This window comes from Pseudophryne corroboree, chromosome 5, assembly GCF_028390025.1.
Source record: "Pseudophryne corroboree isolate aPseCor3 chromosome 5, aPseCor3.hap2, whole genome shotgun sequence".
Lineage (NCBI taxonomy): Eukaryota > Metazoa > Chordata > Amphibia > Anura > Myobatrachidae > Pseudophryne > Pseudophryne corroboree.
In genome coordinates, this window is record NC_086448.1 from 386,130,501 (window position 1) to 386,152,119 (window position 21,619).

General features: G+C 44.9%; 1 protein-coding gene across 6 annotated transcripts in view; it reads right to left on the bottom strand.

Moving 5' to 3' along the window:
- CTNND2 (catenin delta 2) overlaps positions 1–21,619 on the bottom strand; it is a 1,915,824-nt gene that overhangs the window by 134,791 nt on the left and 1,759,414 nt on the right. For 3 of the 6 annotated variants that reach the window (XM_063922704.1, XM_063922707.1, XM_063922706.1), the window contains one exon: positions 10,308–10,433. The exons of 2 other annotated variants lie outside the window; for them this stretch is intronic. In XM_063922704.1, the coding sequence (XP_063778774.1) occupies positions 10,308–10,433 (126 nt within the window). The remainder of the gene's footprint in view (positions 1–10,307; positions 10,434–21,619) is intronic. One more of the 6 variants, XM_063922705.1, reaches the window with a different exon arrangement.

Sequence of the window (21,619 nt, forward strand, 5' to 3'; positions counted from 1 at the left end):
ACTATAAGGACTGTAACAAAATATACAAAAAGGAAATAAGAGCGGCTAAAGTAGAAACTGAAAAACTAGTAGCAAAGGAAAGCAAAGCGAAACCCCAAAAAATTATTTAAATACATTAATAGGAAGAGATTAAAAAAGGAGAGTATAGGCTCTTTAAAAGACAAGTTGGGAGTCTTAAGCAAAAATTATAATGACATAGCGGACACACTAAATTAGTTTTTCTCAACAATATTTAGTAGAGAGGACCCAATTCAGGGACTAACACATAATCTCAATAATGAGAATATCACACTGATAGGTACTTATTTAAGCGAGGAGGTAATCTGTGACCGATTTAAAACATTTAAAGATTAATAATTCACCGGGTCCCGATGGAATTCACCCAAGGGTTCTAATGGAGCTTCACTCTGAACTTGCAAAACCGCTATTTTTGATCTTTAAGGATTCAGTAATATCAGGTATGGTTCCCAAAGACTGGCGTATAGCGGAAGTAGTGCCTATATTCAAAAAAGGGAAGTAAAGCTGAACCAGGTAATTATAGACCAGTTAGTCTTACTTCTATAGTGGGGAAAGTATTGGAAGGTATTCTAAGAGATAGTATTCAGAAGTTCCTTGAAGTCAATAAGGTCATTAAAAGGAATCAACATGGATTTGTGAAGGACAGATCCAGTCAAACCAACTTACTTGGCTTTTATGAAACAGTAAGTGCAAACTTAGATCAGGGTAAAGAGGTGGATGTAATCTTTTTAGACTTTGCGTAAGCTTTCGACACTGTACCGCACATGAGACTGATCTACAAGCTACAAGAATCAGGGCTAGGAAGCACAATATGCACTTGGATCAAAAATTGGTTAGATAATAGGGAGCAGCTCGTTGTGGTTAATGGATCTTTTTCAAATTGGACTCAAGTGCTAAGTGGTGTGCCACAAGGCTTAGTATTAGGACCGCTATTGTTCAATATTTTCATTAACGACCTAACAGAAGGTCTAGAGAGCATGGTGTCAATTTTTGCAGATGATACCAAATTGTGTAAAGTTATAAATACGGAGGGGGATGCGGAGTCGCTTTAGAAGCATAGGCAGCGAAATGGAGAATGCGCTTCAATACAGACAAGTGTAAGGTAATGCACTGTGGTAACAAGAACAAAAATAACACCTACATACTAAATGGGGTAAAATTAGGGGATTCTGTATTGGAAAACGACTTAGGTGTCCTCATAGATAGCAAACTAAGCAGTAGTACCCAAAGTAGGATTGCAACAAAGAAGGCTAATAATATATTAGCATGCATAAAACGGGGAATTGATGCTAGGGACGAGAGTGTTATACTCCTGTTGTATAAATCACTAGTGAGACCACACCTTGAAAACGGAGTACAATTCTGGGCACCATACTACAAAAAGGATATCCTGGAGCTCGAAAATGTTCAGAGGTGGGCGACCAAACTAATTAAGGGCATGGAGATGCTGGAATACGAGGAAAGGCTTGCAAGGCTAGGCATGTTTACATTGGAAAAGAGGAGACTAAGAGGGGACATGATCAACATCTACAAATATATAAGGGGTCAATACACAGATCTTGCGCAGGACCTGTTTTTGGTTAGATAAACACAGAGAACTCGTGGACACTCGCTCAGGTTAGAGGAGAGGAGATTCCGCACAATACGGCGTAAAGTCTTTTTCACGGTAATGACGATACGTGTTCGGAAATCCCTGCCTGAGGGAGTTGTAATGGCAGACTCAGTCAACACCTTTAAGAATGGATTAGATAAATTCCTAATGGATAAGGATATCCAGGGGTATGGTGCATAGTCATGCATTATAGTTACTGTATTATAAAAAAGAGGGATAAAACGTAGCGGCAGACATTAGCATCAGTCAAAATTTTATACCAAATAATCCTGCATAGGAGACCACAAATGGGTTGAACTCGATGGACAATTGTCTTTTTTTCAGCCTTAGATACTATGTTACACAGTAATGCCTCTGACACTATATTATGGCCCTACATTATTTACCATGTCATCATATTATGCCCCACACAGTAATTATAACAGTACCTTCTCGTTGTCAGGGGATCTGCTTGTTGTCAGGGTATTCCCCCCCCCCCCCCCCTCCACACACACACACTCCTGCTGTACCCGCCTGCCTACCTGCTTTAAATTAAAACTACTGTAAATGTCCATCCCAAAATGGTCACCGCATCAGAGGAGGTAGTTATTAAAGATACTAGAGTTGCCTCCTCTAGTATCTTTTATATTTAATAACTATCTTCTCTGGGGCGGTGGCCATCTTGGAAGGGACATTTTCAAAACAGCGCTGCGGGCAGGTGGATGAGGATGGTCGCGGTGGGCGGCAGCATGATCATCCCGGGCCCTCCCTTCTCTGTAGGAGAGGCTGGGCCCAGGACAGCTGTGCCCCCAGCACCCCCCTGATGGTGGCCCTGACCCGGGGGCTCATGTGGGCATTATACAAAGGTGCAGCAGTATATACTGCTGGAAATTTGGTGAGTTTTGATCAGTGATGTGCAGATAAGGTAGGCAGGTGAGGCACTGCCTTATAGTCCAGTAAACTCCAGAGTTTTGATTATAAAAATGATTAGCATTATACAAAGTATATATCTATTGTATTTTTCTTATCATTTGTATAGGTAATACTCTGGAGTATGGCAGGAGAGGCACTGCCTCACATGACCGCACATCATAGATTGGAAACAGAAAGACGAGAGGGCCTGACAGTAGATATCACCACTGCAAGAAATAGCCACAGTAATATTTTGCATAGCTTGCAGTTAACTGTATACACAATATGCACCTGGTTTACTGCAGGAGGTGTGGCATACTTGCCTACTCTCCCGGAATGGCCGGGAGGCTTCCGAAAAGTGTGCAAGTCTCCTGCATATAGCTTACATCCCAAAACTCCCCGCCACACACACTGTCCCCTCTCATCCCCTGTGCCACCCGTTGCCTGAATGCAAGTGGGCGGGGCAGTGATGCGATTCGCGCTGAATCGCGTCATAATAGTCCCACCCAACTAGGGGCCCACAGCCCCTGCGAGCGCTTGGAGGCACGCAGGGCTGCGGGGCACCCTAGCCGCCACTGATTTCTGCTGGGATGGAGGGACATGGAGGGCACAGCGCGCCCCTCTCCTGTGTGTCCCTCCTGCGTCTCCGGCGGCAACGGCGTGTCTGTTAAATTAAGTGCCCAAATCGCACAGCAGCGTGGGAGCCCAGGGGGTGGCGGGGGGGTTTACCTGGCAATGGGGGAGCATATTTAGCACGGGGGGGCATATTTGGCACAGGGGATGGGCATATTTGGCACTGGTGGAGGCATATTCGGCACTGGGGGAGCATATTTGGCACTGGGGGGTATATGTGTACCTGGCACTGGGGAGGGCATATTTGGCACTAGGGGTATATGTGTATCTGGCACTGGGGGGGCATATTTGGCACTGGGGGCATATGTGTACCTGACACTGTGGGGGAATGTCTGGCACTGGGGGCATATGTGGCACTGGGAGCACAACCCTAGCAACAAGCATTACCCCCTGGTTACAAGCACAACACCCAGCTCATGAAATCCGTGGCAACAAGCATTACCCCCTAGCAACGATCATGACACCCAGTGCATGAAACCCCTGGCAACGAATATTACCCCCTGGGAACAAGCTTGAAACCCAGCACATGATACCTCTGGCAACAAGCATAACACCTACTGCATGAAACCCCTGGCAACGAGCATGACACCCCGAGCATGAAAACCCCTGGCACCGTGCATGGAACCAAGAGCATGAAACCCCTGGCAACGAGCAGGTAATTTAAAAGTAATTAGAAGCCTTACTGTAGGACTTAATGTGTAATAGGCATTGTGGTGTGTGGCATAATGTATCACGGACATTGCGGTGTGTGTCATAATGTGTCACAGGCATTACGGTGTGTGGCATACTATATCATGGGCATTGTGGTATGTGGTATAATGTCTCAGGGGCATTGCAGTGTGTGGCATAATGTATAACGGGCATTGCGGTGTGTGGCATCGGGTATACCGGGCATTGCGGTATGTGTCACAGGCATTACGGTGTGTGGTATACTATATCACAGGCATTGTGGTATGTGGTATAATGTCTCAGGGTCACTTCAGCGTGTGGCATAATGTATCACGGACATTGTGGTGTGTGTCATAATGTGTCAGGCATTACGGTGTGTGGTATACTATATCACAGGCATTGTGGTATGTGGTATAATATCTCAGGGGCATTGCAGTGTGTGGCATAATGTATAACGGGCATTGCGGTGTGTGGCATAGGCATTAGGGTGTGTGGTATACTATATCATGGGCATTGTGGTATAATGTCTCAGGGGCCTTGCAGTGTGTGGCTTTATGTATAAAAGGGCATTGCGGTGTGTGGCATAGGGTATAATGGGCATTGCGGTATGTGTCACAGGCATTACGGTGTGGTATACTATATAACGGGCATTGTGGTATGTGGTATAATGTCTCAGGGTCATTGCAGTGTGTGGCATAATGTATCATGGACATTGCAGTGTGTGGCATAATGTATCACGGACATTGCGGTGTGTTATAATGTGTCACAGGCATTGTATGTGCTATAATGTATCAGGGGCATTGGAGTGTGTAGCATAATGTATAACGGGCATTGCGATTCCTGTCATAATGTGTCACATATTTGGCACTAGGGGTATATGTGTATCTGGCACTGGGGGGGCATATTTGGCACTGGGGGCATATGTGTACCTGACACTGTGGGGGAATGTCTGGCACTGGGGGCATATGTGGCACTGGGAGCACAACCCTAGCAACAAGCATTACCCCCTGGTTACAAGCACAACACCCAGCTCATGAAATCCCTGGCAACAAGCATTACCCCCTAGCAACGATCACGACACCCAGTGCATGAAACCCCTGGCAACGAATATTACCCCCTGGGAACAAGCTTGAAACCCAGCACATGATACCTCTGGCAACAAGCATAACACCTACCGCATGAAACCCCTGGCAACGAGCATGACACCCCGAGCATGAAAACCCCTGGCACCGTGCATGGAACCAAGAGCATGAAACCCCTGGCAACGAGCAGGTAATTTAAAAGTAATTAGAAGCCTTACTGTAGGACTTAATGTGTAATAGGCATTGTGGTGTGTGGCATAATGTATCACGGACATTGCGGTGTGTGTCATAATGTGTCACAGGCATTACGGTGTGTGGCATACTATATCATGGGCATTGTGGTATGTGGCATAATGTCTCAGGGGCATTGCAGTGTGTGGCATAATGTATAACGGGCATTGCGGTGTGTGGCATAGGGTATACCGGGCATTGCAGTATGTGTCACAGGCATTACGGTGTGTGGTATACTATATCACAGGCATTGTGGTATGTGGTATAATGTCTCAGGGTCACTTCAGTGTGTGGCATAATGTATCACGGACATTGCGGTGTGTGTCATAATGTGTCAGGCATTACGGTGTGTGGTATACTATATCACAGGCATTGTGGTATGTGGTATAATATCTCAGGGGCATTGCAGTGTGTGGCATAATGTATAACGGGCATTGCGGTGTGTGGCATAGGCATTAGGGTGTGTGGTATACTATATCATGGGCATTGTGGTATAATGTCTCAGGGGCCTTGCAGTGTGTGGCATAATGTATAACGGGCATTGTGGTGTGTGGCATAGGGTATAATGGGCATTGCGGTATGTGTCACAGGCATTACGGTGTGTGGTATACTATATCACGGGCATTGTGGTATGTGGTATAATGTCTCAGGGTCATTGCAGTGTGTGGCATAATGTATCATGGACATTGTAGTGTGTGGCATAATGTATCACGGACATTGCGGTGTGTTAAAATGTGTCACAGGCATTGTATGTGCTATAATGTATCAGGGGCATTGCAGTGTGTAGCATAATGTATAACGGGCATTGCGATTCCTGTCATAATGTGTCACAGGCATTACGGTGTGTGGCATAATGTGTCACAGGCTTTACGGTGTGTGGCATAATGTGTCGGGGGCATTATGGTGTGTGGCATAATGTCTAAGGGCCATTGCCGTATGTGGCATAATGTATACTGGGCATTACTATAAGGAGGAAAAATTACAAATAATGTAAGGGGCATGAATCAGTATTATTTTTTTTCCTGTGGTGGCCAACGTCTGGGCGTGCAGGTTGCAAAACTAGGGTATAAGGTAGTCTTTTTCTGCAATGCCATGGCCCTTGATGCAAGACCACACCCATTTCAGCAAGGTCACGCCCCTTTTTGTGGAGCGCGCAGATTCACCGCTTTACTAGTGACAATTATGGAGGGGGGGGGGGGGGCATAGAAATTTTTGGCTTGGGGGAGAAAAATTTCTAGTTATGCCACTGGTCCCGCGCCCACTTTACAATGCTGGTAATTGGTAATGCAGGCTTTGTAGAGGGGGGGGGCAGGATGACGTGATTACGTCTCCACGCCCCCCGGACCGCCCCCTTTTTGAAGCCCAGTCCTGTGTTGAGCCGACCTGGCTGCTTCCTCTCGGAGCAGCCAGGTCTAAAGTAGTCAAGAATGAGGTGTGACTACACACTATTATGAATAAAGTAAAATTAACTACTGTATGTCAAAGCAAACTACACCAAGGCAAAATGAAAGTTTTTAATGAGCTGAAATCAATAAAGTCATTCTCCTTTAAAAGCTTAAATAGAGTTCTGTTAATTTCGATGTCATAATACTAATAGATAAGAGCACCAATATTAAGGGTTGGGGCTGGGAGAGCAGTGCTCGGGATCCCGGAGGACAACATACCGACCCCGGGATTCCGGCAGCAGAATGCCAGCGGGGAACGACCACAACAAAGCCCTTGTAGGCTCGCTGTGCTTGCTACAGGTTCTGTTCCCACTCTATGGGTGTCGTGGACAACCACGAGTGGGAATAGTCCCTGTGGGTCAGCATCCTGTCTGCAGGCATTCGGGATTCCGGCACCAGCATGGTGACCACCAGGATCCTGAGCGGCGGTCACCTGACCGCATCCTAGTATTAATATAGGTGTGAAGGATTCAGACATACTCTGACCATCAGAAACAGCTGACAATTGGTATCATGATCAAGTCGCATTTTGTACCATGGGTCGAACATCCACAAGTGAACCACCTACAAAGAGGCACATAAGTGTCTGTCTTGTGGTCAGCATGAGAAGCATTTTACACAAACATGACCATACTGAACTGTGACAGTGCTTACATGCCCCCTCCAACCTCATTCCCCTTAGCACAAAAGGTGTTCTAGTCTGCACGGAAAAAAAATCATCACAAGTTTCGGAGAACTTGTGCAGTAAAAAAAAAAAGAAAAAAAAAAAAGAGAAATTTGCGAGAAAAGAAAGGCACAAATTGCAATAGCTCAAATTAGCTCAAATTACATTAGAGCTCTACATGACCATCATTGTGTCCTGTACATCCTGATGTAAAATAGTAACGAAAAGAAATAAAAATTATTATAAATATTATTGATTACTACTGAAATGTCTATACTATTGTTTCTGTAAGTAATTACAGTAGAATTGTTTGTTTAATAGCAATGCTAGTATAATAATAATTATATACCAAAACATTTTATATAGGCAGTACAAATGTTTAACATTCCAGTTAGTATAGCAGTTATATAAGATTAGTTATTGTAATGGAAGGATAGGGGTAAAATAGCCATCTTTAACCAAAGCAATAATATTCAAGGGGGTAAATTTACTAATGTGGGAGATTTTTTTAGAAGCGGTGATGTTGCCCATAGCAACCAATCAGATTCTACTTAACATTTATCTAGCTGCTTCTAGAAGATAATAGATAGAATCTGATTATTTGCTATAGGCAACATCACCAGTTCTAAAAAAAACCTCCCACCTTAGTAAATTTACCCCATTGTCTGACAATTTAGGACCTTATTCAGCTTCAGTTGCAACTTTCCTAAAAAATCAAAACTGCAGCCACTATCACTCACATGCTGGGGGCAACCCAGTGCAGGGCAAAGCCGCCCAGCATGTGAAGGGATGCTTTGCATTCGCATTTATAAATGCGAACGCAATACTGGCTGCGCGATCATCAGACTTTACCGGTAGCCCCCTGCATACTCAGCCAGGCTGCATATGCAGGTGCACTGGCGCCATCTTTCCCATCGCAGTGGAGGTGAGTGACGTCATGTGGCTGCCCCGAAAATGGCCCGGACCCACCCACGTTTTCACCGCCCCCCCCTCCCACCATGCCTGCTGCAGTCAATCAAAATGCGATCACATCCTCCCAGGATGCGATTGCATTTCTGACCCGGCGCATGCGTGTTCGCAATGCTGTGCATGCGGACGATAATTGACTGATCTGGTTTTTGCAGCAATGCAATTGATGCTGAATAAGGTACTTAGGGGGTCTTTCCGAGGCGATCGCAGCTGCTACAATCAGGTAATCAGACATGCGGGGGGGACGCCCAGCAATGGGCTAGTCCGCCCCGCATGTCAGTGCCGGCACCCCCGCGCAGAAATGCAAAAGCATCGCACAGCTGCGATGCTTTTGCATTTGAGGAGTAACTCCCAGCCAGCCCAGCTCCTGCGGCTGGCCGGGAGAACCTCTTCGCTGCCCGGGTCGCAGCGGCTGCATGTAACGTCACGCAGCCGCCGCGGCCAGCCCCCCCCCAACAGTCCGGCCACGCCTTCGTTGGCCGGACCGCACCCCCTAAACGGCGGCTTAACCCTGCCGTCCAGCCCCCTCCCGCCCAGCGACCGCCCCTGCCTGTCAATCAGGCAGAGGAGATCGCTAGGCAACGACGGCCTTTGGCCGTCTGGTATGCACCGTCGTACTGCAGCGCCGGTGCATGCGCAGTTCTGACCCGATCGCTGCGCTGCGATAAACTGCAGTGAACGATCGGGTCGAAATGACCCCCTCAGTGCCTTGCCAGGCTGTAGTGTTAGTATCTATGGATGTAACGTTTCAGTTTGCTTTTTTCAGGTGAGCTTTGGCTCTAAATTTGATTAATTTCATTTATCACGTCACTATTCTTTATTCTTATATGTGCAGTTTCCTCTTCTAAGTTTTATTTAGGAGCCAGTAAGAGCATTTGGTTTATGTAAAGGCTTTACATTAATAATGTAATACCCCCCATGCGCTGGATGTAATGAAGTCCGAGTTGGCTGGAGGTGCGGGTTCCCAGCTAAACGCAAACTTTTTTTTAAAAGCGACAATCTTGTATAAGGCAAAACCATGCCTTGTACATGAATTCCTCTTTAAAAATAATCTGAGTTCACCTGTGAACCCGCACCTCTGGCCAGCACGAACTTCATTACATCCGGCCCTTTTGAGTAACACTATGGCACAGTGCTTACTGGCTCACAGTACTGAAGTCATGAGTTCATTCCCTGGTTATAGTCTATTGGTGCAGAGTTTGCACATTCTCTCCATGTTTGCATGGGTTTTCTCGGGTAGCCCCGGTTTCCTCCCACACTCCAAAAACATAATGGTAAGTTGTTTGGACTCTGCCATGCATGATTTTGCAAGTTTAGGAATTGGGAAATGAATGACATATATTCTCTGTAAATTGGTGATACTACAGTATATAAATAATGACAATAATAATAATAATAATAATAATAATGAAAATTCAAGAGCACTTAAGAAGCTTTATTATTATTTTAAGGGGCAGATGTTAAAATGGAATTTCTTCTGCACATTCAAATTGTCTGTAAAACATCAAATAGGAAATCCCTCCCCAAAGAAAAAATCTAAAAGTACCGAAGTATCATCATACAGTTCATTTCATGAAAAGACCTGTAGCAGCGCTCATCACAGTGACTGAACAAGTCGGTGCTCTGACATGTCTGTGCGCATTACATTCTCACCTAGCAGCAGCAATATAAATACCTATATACAGTAAAAGAGATGAGAGAAATTGCAATCAAATATCCTACACATCAATTTCAAAGCTAAGTTAGGGTATTACAACAGTCGCGTCATTCTGCAGTGTGGTGTGGTTGAGGTAGGACTAGGCAAATGTACCGCCAAATTCCACCAACATACATGTTAAATATTGTGGACAAATTAGATAAATTGTCTGTATAGAAGGTTTAAATATTTCACTCATCTCTATATACATTATCTGTAGCTATATGATGCATTGGCATTATTATAAAGGGGAAGTACAATATTTGTAATATGACCTATAAAACTTGGTGGGTAGAATATAGTTTCGATTGTATAAACAGAGCTTTAATGTAATAACCTTGTGTGTACAGTAAACATACTAAAACAATGAAGAGTGGATAGCTGACAGCCAGAATACCTGGATTTGGGAATTGATTCTGGTCGCTTGGCCCTGGGAGAGAGTATACAGAGCGTTGTCTGGCTCAGACTGAAGGGTGGGTGAATATCCGCCTTCCTCATTCACTTTCAAGCCTGGGGCATCCTGCTGCCACAAATCAATGAGTCATTTGTCAGTCATTACAGTCAGCAAACACTACAAATTCTAAATAGAAATATGTCTATAAAAACTTTGTCTATAAATATGTCTATAAATACTTTGTGTATTTGTCAGTAGCTCAATTAGGACTATATTAGGTGTTTACACAAAACAAAAAGACATGACATTTTGTTGGCTGTGTACACCTTAATTACCCTCCACCCCAAAAATCATCTGATGCATAATTCCTAAAATACATCACAAATGACGACATTGATGTCAATGATTACATTTATATCACACAAAATATTCCATACATTGTCTGTTACATCACTGATATACAGCAAAACATTCCCAAATATAAATCACATTAGCGAGCATCTTGATAGTGAAAAAAAAAGCTAATATAGTACAATTACATCTATAGGCCCTACACATTGGTCGATCTGACTGAAAGATATGAACGAGATCCCGTTCATATCTTTCAGTGTGGAGGCACAAGCGCTGAACGATGCGCGGCCCCGCGCTCGTTCATCGTTGGTGCCCCGTCGGCAGTGCATGCAGGCCAATATGGACAATCTCGTCCATATTTGCCTGCACTTCTATGGAGCCGGATGAAGGGGGGAGTGAAGGAACTTCACTCCCCCCGTCACTGCGCCCCCGCCGCCTGGTCGCCCGTCGGTTGAATCCGCCGTCGGGCAGCTCAGCGGTGGATCGTTACATGTGTAGGGCCCTTAAAACTGATGCTTTATTATGCATTCAGGATACATTCAATTATTTGGCAATAGTGAAAACTGACAACCAGTAATTAGAATATGTACATTGGTGCCCAATCTGTCTAACAAGATATTCTAATAGATGAATAGGTCTATGTACTATGCCTCTGTACTATAGTATGAAGCATTATGCAAATGGAATTAATACATAATGTTACTTTACTCTCCCAGTCCCAGATGAGTCACAGAGAAAACTTCTTTATTTTGCAATGTTTTTCTCCTCTAAGAAGTGCGTGCATAGCAAACATCGCGTGGTGATTTTGGGCCTGATTCATAGATGTACGTAACTCCATTTACGTATAGTACATTTCTTCTTTTAGATCTGTGCATGAACAGAAGTCACATTGATCTGCGGCTGCAATATGGCACACAGTGCCGGCTCAAATGCTGCAGCATGATTAACATGATGCTGGCGTTTTGGGGACGGTGACAGATAGTGTTACAAAAAATGGGTGTGCTGAAGCCCGCTGAAGCCAGTAGCTACGTACAAAGATGCACTGGCTGTGTGCTATGCATCCATCTCTGAATCAGGCCCTTCATCCAAAGAGGATCCAGCAAAAACTCTCCGGAAGATATTATTAGATCTTAATCACTTCCAGTTTTTGCAGCTGAAATATCTTAATATTATGGACATAACTGTACGGTCAGAGATTCCTGTTTCTTAAGAAAGCAAAAGTCCTCATGCTTCATTAAGCAATATGCTGGCACTTAGGCTTATGAACTCTCCACTTTTGAAAATGAATTGTCACCAAGCTTTGTACCTGCTAGTTTTAAAACATATTGAACCTTCTATTCAATAACAAAAATAAAATAAAAAAATAGGTATAGGAAATATTTTTTTTCTAAGTAGTCACATATTATAAGCAATATTTTTAAAAGGAGTTTTGTAAAAGAAATAAGGAATCAATAAGAAAATTATATTACTACATAAATACGTTGAAAATACAATACAAAAACACAAAGAACAATGCAGCATATTACAGGAATTTATTTTAAAGCTGCATAAGTGTTTCTTGTCATTTGTTTTAGGATTCATTATCCTGTATGATTTGCAATCACCGATGTTATAGATCCCCCAGTTGTATATAATGTTAATTGTCATGTTACGGATGATGTCATCAGATAATTCTGGGTAGTGAGGGGTAATTAATGTTTGTGTAGAAATTTCATAACATTTCCTATATTTATTGCTTTTGATACAACCTTAATAGTGCTGTTGTTATTCTATTTCATTTCCTGCTTTAACATCATTTCAGTAATTTACATTGGAGTCTACTAACTTTATTGTCATTACTGTAGGAGTATTTATTAAAGCAATAGACAAAAACAAACAAAATGACTATAAAGCACAATTGTAGCATTCTGGCTTTTAGATTCTTGATGGAAGGCGGATTAAAGGTTGACTCATGCACAGCAGACAACATTAATCCCCTGGAGGAAATTCATGTACATACAGTAGCTAAGAACTAACATACACTAGTAATACTGCAGAATAAACTGAAATTCACAGGTGTGTAGATTATTAATGCAACTGACTGTGAACATTCTTATTAAGGTAGCCTAGAGATATATACAACTAAAACTTTCAGGGCTATAGGTAAAAGAGTCCTTTCATTTATTTTTATGTGAAGAATAGAGCATCGAAGAACAGGATGCAGTTGTATCCCGACGGATAGAATGCAGTCAGAAGTCTGTATGAATGCCGACGCCGGAATCCCGAATGTAAGTATGCTGGGGAGGGGTGGGTTAGGCATGAGGGGGATGGTTCGGGTCAGGCTGTGGGGGAGGGGGGTTAGGGTTAGGCTGCGGGAAGGCCGGATTAGGGGATTTTGGCAGTCAGGATGCAGGTGTTGGTATTCTGCCAGTATCATCACTGCCGGCAGAGCCGGCGGAACCCGCTCAGCAAAGGGATGCAAAGCAGGTAGGCGCCAATGCTGGAAAGGCGCTCTCCCTGCTCTGCATCCCTTCTGCTGTGCGCTGCTGCTGCCGTCTTCCACAACGCCTCTCACACCATACAAGTAGCGGCGCCGGCATCTTCTAGCCCTGCCCCGCCGCTGATGTGATCTCCTGTGCCGCTGGAGGGAGGAAGGAGGGGGGGGGGGCGGAGGGACGGACACAGAATAAAAGCTGGGTGCGGGAGAGAAAGAGCAGCAGTTACTGCTGACTGCAGTACTGCCAGGAGCCACTAGATGCCCCCATCTCCACTGAGTCATCTCACCTGCCAGGGCCCTGATCATCAGAGAAACTGCCCGGGACCCTACAGAGGAATTAGGCGAGTTTTCTTTCTACAGTATGTGTGATTATCTATCTATCTATCTATCTATCTATCTATCTATCTATCTATCTATCTATCTATCTATCTCATCTATCTATCTAGATAAGAGAGTGCATCAATTTGAAACACATTTATTACACAATAAAAAATGTTTTTCCTTATAAAAGATAAATTTTACCCATTGGTCATTCACATGTATACATATTAGTACTGGAGGCTATAGAAACACTTCAGTTCATTAGTATCTGATATATTGCTCCAATGTAGTTGATAAGTTCATTTATATATAAGCATATCAGTTTGTAGCTGAGGATACCCTGGTTAAATACAAGGACTTGTGAGCACAGGGACATACCTTCTGATGAAAACGTTAGAAAGATATAACGGAGAAACACGTTAAGGACTTTCTGTACTGTGACTTGGAAAACACCTGCTTGCTCCGTTGCTGTTTCCTATGCTCCCCTCCTGTAGGCGGCTAATTCAGCTTCAACTGTAATAAGGAGAGATCATACGGTACGTCGCTACAGCCGGTCTCCGCTTTCCATCTGCAAACAGCACAGACCATTCTGGCAGTGGAGAGGTGAAGCTAAGCTGTACGGTGCTACAGTAGGCCTCCGCTCTCTACCTGATACCGCAATCCCTACTGTGGCAGCGGACGAGAGAAGCTAAGTGGCTCATTGCCGAAGCGGGTCCCCGGTGAATACAATTCTCAGGCTTTGCCATTGCACAATAAACACCGGATGCAGGGACCTCACTGCCGCTATATGCAGCATTTACCTCCGGACCCAGCCACCATGATTTCCATACAGGCGGTTTGCCCATACCTTCAGCCCCTGCACAGATAGAGATCCAGGGCTTCTAACAGCTGGACATTACCGATACCGGCCACCTAGGCTGAGTGAGGGTATAGGGAGACTGAGAACAATACAGGTAAAAGAGCGGTGGATGGTAAGAGCTAGACAGCTACGGACTGATGTGCTTATATATAAATGAACTTATCAACTACATTGGAGCAATATATCAGATACTAAAGACCTGAAGTGTTTCTATAGCCTCCAGTACTAATATGTATACATGTGAATGACCATTGGGTAAAATGTATCTTTTATAAGGGAAAAACATTTTTATTGTGTAACAAATGTGTTTAAAATGTATGCGCTCTCTTATCTATACATACAGGTGAAATCTATATAGCGTAACTTCAGGCTATAAAGTGGGAGCAGCAATTGATAGTTTAACTGTCGGGTGACAAGCACATTTATCCAGGTTATATTTAGAGATGAGCGCCTGAAATTTTTCGGGTTTTGTGTTTTGGTTTTGGGTTCGGTTCCGCGGCCGTGTTTTGGGTTCGAACGCGTTTTGGCAAAACCTCACCGAATTTTTTTTGTCGGATTCGGGTGTGTTTTGGATTCGGGTGTTTTTTTCAAAAAACACTAAAAAACAGCTTAAATCATAGAATTTGGGGGTCATTTTGATCCCAAAGTATTATTAACCTCAAAAACCATAATTTACACTCATTTTCAGTCTATTCTGAATACCTCACACCTCACAATATTATTTTTAGTCCTAAAATTTGCACCGAGGTCGCTGTGTGAGTAAGATAAGCGACCCTAGTGGCCGACACAAACACCGGGCCCATCTAGGAGTGGCACTGCAGTGTCACGCAGGATGTCCCTTCCAAAAAACCCTCCCCAAACAGCACATGACGCAAAGAAAAAAAAGAGGCGCAATGAGGTAGCTGTGTGAGTAAGATTAGCGACCCTAGTGGCCGACACAAACACCGGGCCCATCTAGGAGTGGCACTGCAGTGTCACGCAGGATGGCCCTTCCAAAAAACCCTCCCCAAACAGCACATGACGCAAAGAAAAAAAGAGGCGCAATGAGGTAGCTGTGTGAGTAAGATTAGCGACCCTAGTGGCCGACACAAACACCGGGCCCATCTAGGAGTGGCACTGCAGTGTCACGCAGGATGTCCCTTCCAAAAAACCCTCCCCAAACAGCACATGACGCAAAGAAAAAAAGAGGCGCAATGAGGTAGCTGACTGTGTAAGATTAGCGACCCTAGTGGCCGACACAAACACCGGGCCCATCTAGGAGTGGCACTGCAGTGTCACGCAGGATGTCCCTTCCAAAAAACCCTCCCCAATCAGCACATGATGCAAAGAAAAAGAAAAGAAAAAAGAGGTGCAAGATGGAATTGTCCTTGGGCCCTCCCACCCACCCTTATGTTGTATAAACAAAACAGGACATGCACACTTTAACCAACCCATCATTTCAGTGACAGGGTCTGCCACACGACTGTGACTGATATGACGGGTTGGTTTGGACCCCCCCCAAAAAAGAAGCAATTAATCTCTCCTTGCACAAACTGGCTCTACAGAGGCAAGATGTCCACCTCATCTTCACCCTCCGATATATCACCGTGTACATCCCCCTCCTCACAGATTATCAATTCGTCCCCACTGGAATCCACCATCTCAGCTCCCTGTGTACTTTGTGGAGGCAATTGCTGCTGGTCAATGTCTCCGCGGAGGAATTGATTATAATTCATTTTAATGAACATCATCTTCTCCACATTTTCTGGATGTAACCTCGTACGCCGATTGCTGACAAGGTGAGCGGCGGCACTAAACACTCTTTCGGAGTACACACTTGTGGGAGGGCAACTTAGGTAGAATAAAGCCAGTTTGTGCAAGGGCCTCCAAATTGCCTCTTTTTCCTGCCAGTATAAGTACGGACTGTGTGACGTGCCTACTTGGATGCGGTCACTCATATAATCCTCCACCATTCTATCAATGTTGAGAGAATCATATGCAGTGACAGTAGACGACATGTCCGTAATCGTTGTCAGGTCCTTCAGTCCGGACCAGATGTCAGCATCAGCAGTCGCTCCAGACTGCCCTGCATCACCGCCAGCGGGTGGGCTCGGAATTCTGAGCCTTTTCCTCGCACCCCCAGTTGCGGGAGAATGTGAAGGAGGAGATGTTGACAGGTCGCGTTCCGCTTGACTTGACAATTTTGTCACCAGCAGGTCTTTGCACCCCAGCAGACTTGTGTCTGCCGGAAAGAGAGATCCAAGGTAGGCTTTAAATCTAGGATCGAGCACGGTGGCCAAAATGTAGTGCTCTGATTTCAACAGATTGACCACCCGTGAATCCTTGTTAAGCGAATTAAGGGCTGCACCCACAAGTCCCACATGCCTAGCGGAATCGCTCCCTTTTAGCTCCTTCTTCAATGCCTCCAGCTTCTTCTGCAAAAGCCTGATGAGGGGAATGACCTGACTCAGGCTGGCAGTGTCTGAACTGACTTCACGTGTGGCAAGTTCAAAGGGCATCAGAACCTTGCACAACGTTGAAATCATTCTCCACTGCACTTGAGACAGGTGCATTCCACCTCCTATATCGTGCTCAATTGTATAGGCTTGAATGGCCTTTTGCTGCTCCTCCAACCTCTGAAGCATATAGAGGGTTGAATTCCACCTCGTTACCACTTCTTGCTTCAGATGATGGCAGGGCAGGTTCAGTAGTTTTTGGTGGTGCTCCAGTCTTCTGTACGTGGTGCCTGTACGCCGAAAGTGTCCCGCAATTTTTCTGGCCACCGACAGCATCTCTTGCACGCCCCTGTCGTTTTTTAAAAAATTCTGCACCACCAAATTCAAGGTATGTGCAAAACATGGGACGTGCTGGAATTTGCCCATATTTAATGCACACACAATATTGCTGGCGTTGTCCGATGCCACAAATCCACAGGAGAGTCCAATTGGGGTAAGCCATTCCGCGATGATCTTCCTCAGTTGCCGTAAGAGGTTTTCAGCTGTGTGCGTATTCTGGAAACCGGTGATACAAAGCGTAGCCTGCCTAGGAAAGAGTTGGCGTTTGCGAGATGCTGCTACTGGTGCCGCCGCTGCTGTTCTTGCGGCGGGAGTCCATACATCTACCCAGTGGGCTGTCACAGTCATATAGTCCTGACCCTGCCCTGCTCCACTTGTCCACATGTCCGTGGTTAAGTGGACATTGGGTACAGCTGCATTTTTTAGGACACTGGTGACTTTTTTTCTGAGGTCTGTGTACATTTTCGGTATCGCCTGCCTAGAGAAATGGAACCTAGATGGTATTTGGTACCGGGGACACAGTACCTCCAACAAGTCTCTAGTTGGCTCTGCAGTAATGATGGATACCGGAACCACGTTTCTCACCACCCAGGATGCCAAGGCCTCAGTTATCCGCTTTGCAGTAGGATGACTGCTGTGATATTTCATCTTCCTCGCAAAGGACTGTTGAACAGTCAATTGCTTACTGGAAGTAGTACAAGTGGGCTTACGACTTCCCCTCTGGGATGACCATCGACTCCCAGCGGCAACAACAGCAGCGCCAGCAGCAGTAGGCGTTACACGCAAGGATGCATCGGAGGAATCCCAGGCAGGAGAGGACTCGTCAGAATTGGCAGTGACATGGCCTGCAGGACTATTGGCATTCCTGGGGAAGGAGGAAATTGACACTGAGGGAGTTGGTGGGGTGGTTTGCGTGAGCTTGGTTACAAGAGGAAGGGATTTACTGGTCAGTGGACTGCTTCCGCTGTCACCCAAAGTTTTTGAACTTGTCACTGACTTATTATGAATGCGCTGCAGGTGACGTATAAGGGAGGATGTTCCGAGGTGGTTAACGTCCTTACCCCTACTTATTACAGCTTGACAAACACACGGCTTGACACCTGTTGTCCGCATTTCTGGTGAAATACCTCCACACCGAAGAGCTGATTTTTTTGGTATTTTCACCTGGCATGTCAACGGCCATATTCCTCCCACGGACAACAGGTGTCTCCCCGGGTGCCTGACTTAAACAAACCACCTCACCATCAGAATCCTCCTGGTCAATTTCCTCCCCAGCGCCAGCAACACCCATATCCTCCTCATCCTGGTGTACTTCAACACTGACATCTTCAATCTGACTATCAGGAACTGGACTGCGGGTGCTCCTTCCAGCACTTGCAGGGGGCGTGCAAATGGTGGAAGGCGCATGCTCTTCACGTCCAGTGTTGGGAAGGTCAGGCATCGCAACCGACACAATTGGACTCTCCTTGTGGATTTGGGATTTCGAAGAATGCACAGTTCTTTGCTGTGCTGCTTTTGCCAGCTTGAGTGTTTTCATTTTTCTAGCGAGAGGCTGAGTGCTTCCATCCTCATGTGAAGCTGAACCACTAGCCATGAACATAGGCCAGGGCCTCAGCCGTTCCTTGCCACTCCGTGTGGTAAATGGCATATTGGCAAGTTTACGCTTCTCCTCCGACAATTTTATTTTAGGTTTTGGAGTCCTTTTTTTACTGATATTTGGTGTTTTGGATTTGACATGCTCTGTACTATGACATTGGGCATCGGCCTTGGCAGACGACGTTGCTGGCATTTCATCGTCTCGGCCATGACTAGTGGCAGCAGCTTCAGCACGAGGTGGAAGTGGATCTTGATCTTTCCCTAATTTTGGAACCTCAACATTTTTGTTCTCCATATTTTAATAGGCACAACTAAAAGGCACCTCAGGTAAACAATGGAGATGGATGGATTGGATACTAGTATACAATTATGGACGGGCTGCCGAGTGCCGACACAGAGGTAGCCACAGCCGTGAACTACCGCACTGTACTGTGTCTGCTGCTAATATATAGACTGGTTGATAAAGAGATAGTATACTCGTAACTAGTATGTATGTATAAAGAAAGAAAAAAAAACCACGGTTAGGTGGTATATACAATTATGGACGGGCTGCCGAGTGCCGACACAGAGGTAGCCACAGCCGTGAACTACCGCACTGTACTGTGTCTGCTGCTAATATATAGACTGGTTGATAAAGAGATAGTATACTCGTAACTAGTATGTATGTATAAAGAAAGAAAAAAAAAACCACGGTTAGGTGATATATACAATTATGGACGGGCTGCCGAGTGCCGACACAAAGGTAGCCACAGCCGTGAACTACCGCACTGTACTGTGTCTGCTGCTAATATATAGACTGGTTGATAAAGAGATAGTATACTCGTAACTAGTATGTATGTATAAAGAAAGAAAAAAAAACCACGGTTAGGTGGTATATACAATTATGGACGGGCTGCCGAGTGCCGACACAGAGGTAGCCACAGCCGTGAACTACCGCACTGTACTGTGTCTGCTGCTAATATATAGACTGGTTGATAAAGAGATAGTATACTCGTAACTAGTATGTATGTATAAAGAAAGAAAAAAAAACCACGGTTAGGTGGTATATACAATTATGGACGGGCTGCCGAGTGCCGACACAGAGGTAGCCACAGCCGTGAACTACCGCACTGTACTGTGTCTGCTGCTAATATATAGACTGGTTGATAAAGAGATAGTATACTCGTAACTAGTATGTATGTATAAAGAAAGAAAAAAAAACCACGGTTAGGTGGTATATACAATTATGGACGGGCTGCCGAGTGCCGACACAGAGGTAGCCACAGCCGTGAACTACCGCACTGTACTGTGTCTGCTGCTAATATAGACTGGTTGATAAAGAGATAGTATACTCGTAACTAGTATGTATGTATAAAGAAAGAAAAAAAAACCACGGTTAGGTGGTATATACAATTATGGACGGGCTGCCGAGTGCCGACACAGAGGTAGCCACAGCCGTGAACTACCGCACTGTACTGTGTCTGCTGCTAATATAGACTGGTTGATAAAGAGATAGTATACTCGTAACTAGTATGACTATAAAGAAAGAAAAAAAAACCACGGTTAGGTGGTATATACAATTATGGACGGGCTGCCGAGTGCCGACACAGAGGTAGCCACAGCCGTGAACTACCGCACTGTACTGTGTCTGCTGCTAATATATAGACTGGTTGATAAAGAGATAGTATACTCGTAACTAGTATGTATGTATAAAGAAAGAAAAAAAAACCACGGTTAGGTGGTATATACAATTATGGACGGGCTGCCGAGTGCCGACACAGAGGTAGCCACAGCCGTGAACTACCGCACTGTACTGTGTCTGCTGCTAATATAGACTGGTTGATAAAGAGATAGTATACTCGTAACTAGTATGTATGTATAAAGAAAGAAAAAAAAACCACGGTTAGGTGGTATATACAATTATGGACGGGCTGCCGAGTGCCGACACAGAGGTAGCCACAGCCGTGAACTACCGCACTGTACTGTGTCTGCTGCTAATATATAGACTGGTTGATAAAGAGATAGTATACTCGTAACTAGTATGTATGTATAAAGAAAGAAAAAAAAACCACGGTTAGGTGGTATATACAATTATGGACGGGCTGCCGAGTGCCGACACAGAGGTAGCCACAGCCGTGAACTACCGCACTGTACTGTGTCTGCTGCTAATATAGACTGGTTGATAAAGAGATAGTATACTCGTAACTAGTATGTATGTATAAAGAAAGAAAAAAAAACCACGGTTAGGTGGTATATACAATTATGGACGGGCTGCCAAGTGCCGACACAGAGGTAGCCACAGCCGTGAACTACCGCACTGTACTGTGTCTGCTGCTAATATATAGACTGGTTGATAAAGAGATAGTATACTCGTAACTAGTATGTATGTATAAAGAAAGAAAAAAAAACCACGGTTAGGTGGTATATACAATTATGGACGGGCTGCCGAGTGCCGACACAGAGGTAGCCACAGCCGTGAACTACCGCACTGTACTGTGTCTGCTGCTAATATAGACTGGTTGATAAAGAGATAGTATTCTCGTAACTAGTATGTATGTATAAAGAAAGACAAAAAAACCACGGTTAGGTGGTATATACAATTATGGACGGGCTGCCGAGTGCCGACACAGAGGTAGCCACAGCCGTGAACTACCGCACTGTACTGTGTCTGCTGCTAATATAGACTGGTTGATAAAGAGATAGTATACTACTAATATTATATATACTGGTGGTCAGGTCACTGGTCACTAGTCACACTGGCAGTGGCACTCCTGCAGCAAAAGTGTGCACTGTTTAATTTTAATATAATATTATGTACTCCTGGCTCCTGCTATAACCTATAACTGGCACTGCAGTAGTGCTCCCCAGTCTCCCCCACAATTATAAGCTGTGTGAGCTGAGCAGTCAGACAGATATATAATATATATAGATGATGCAGCACACTGGCCTGAGCCTGAGC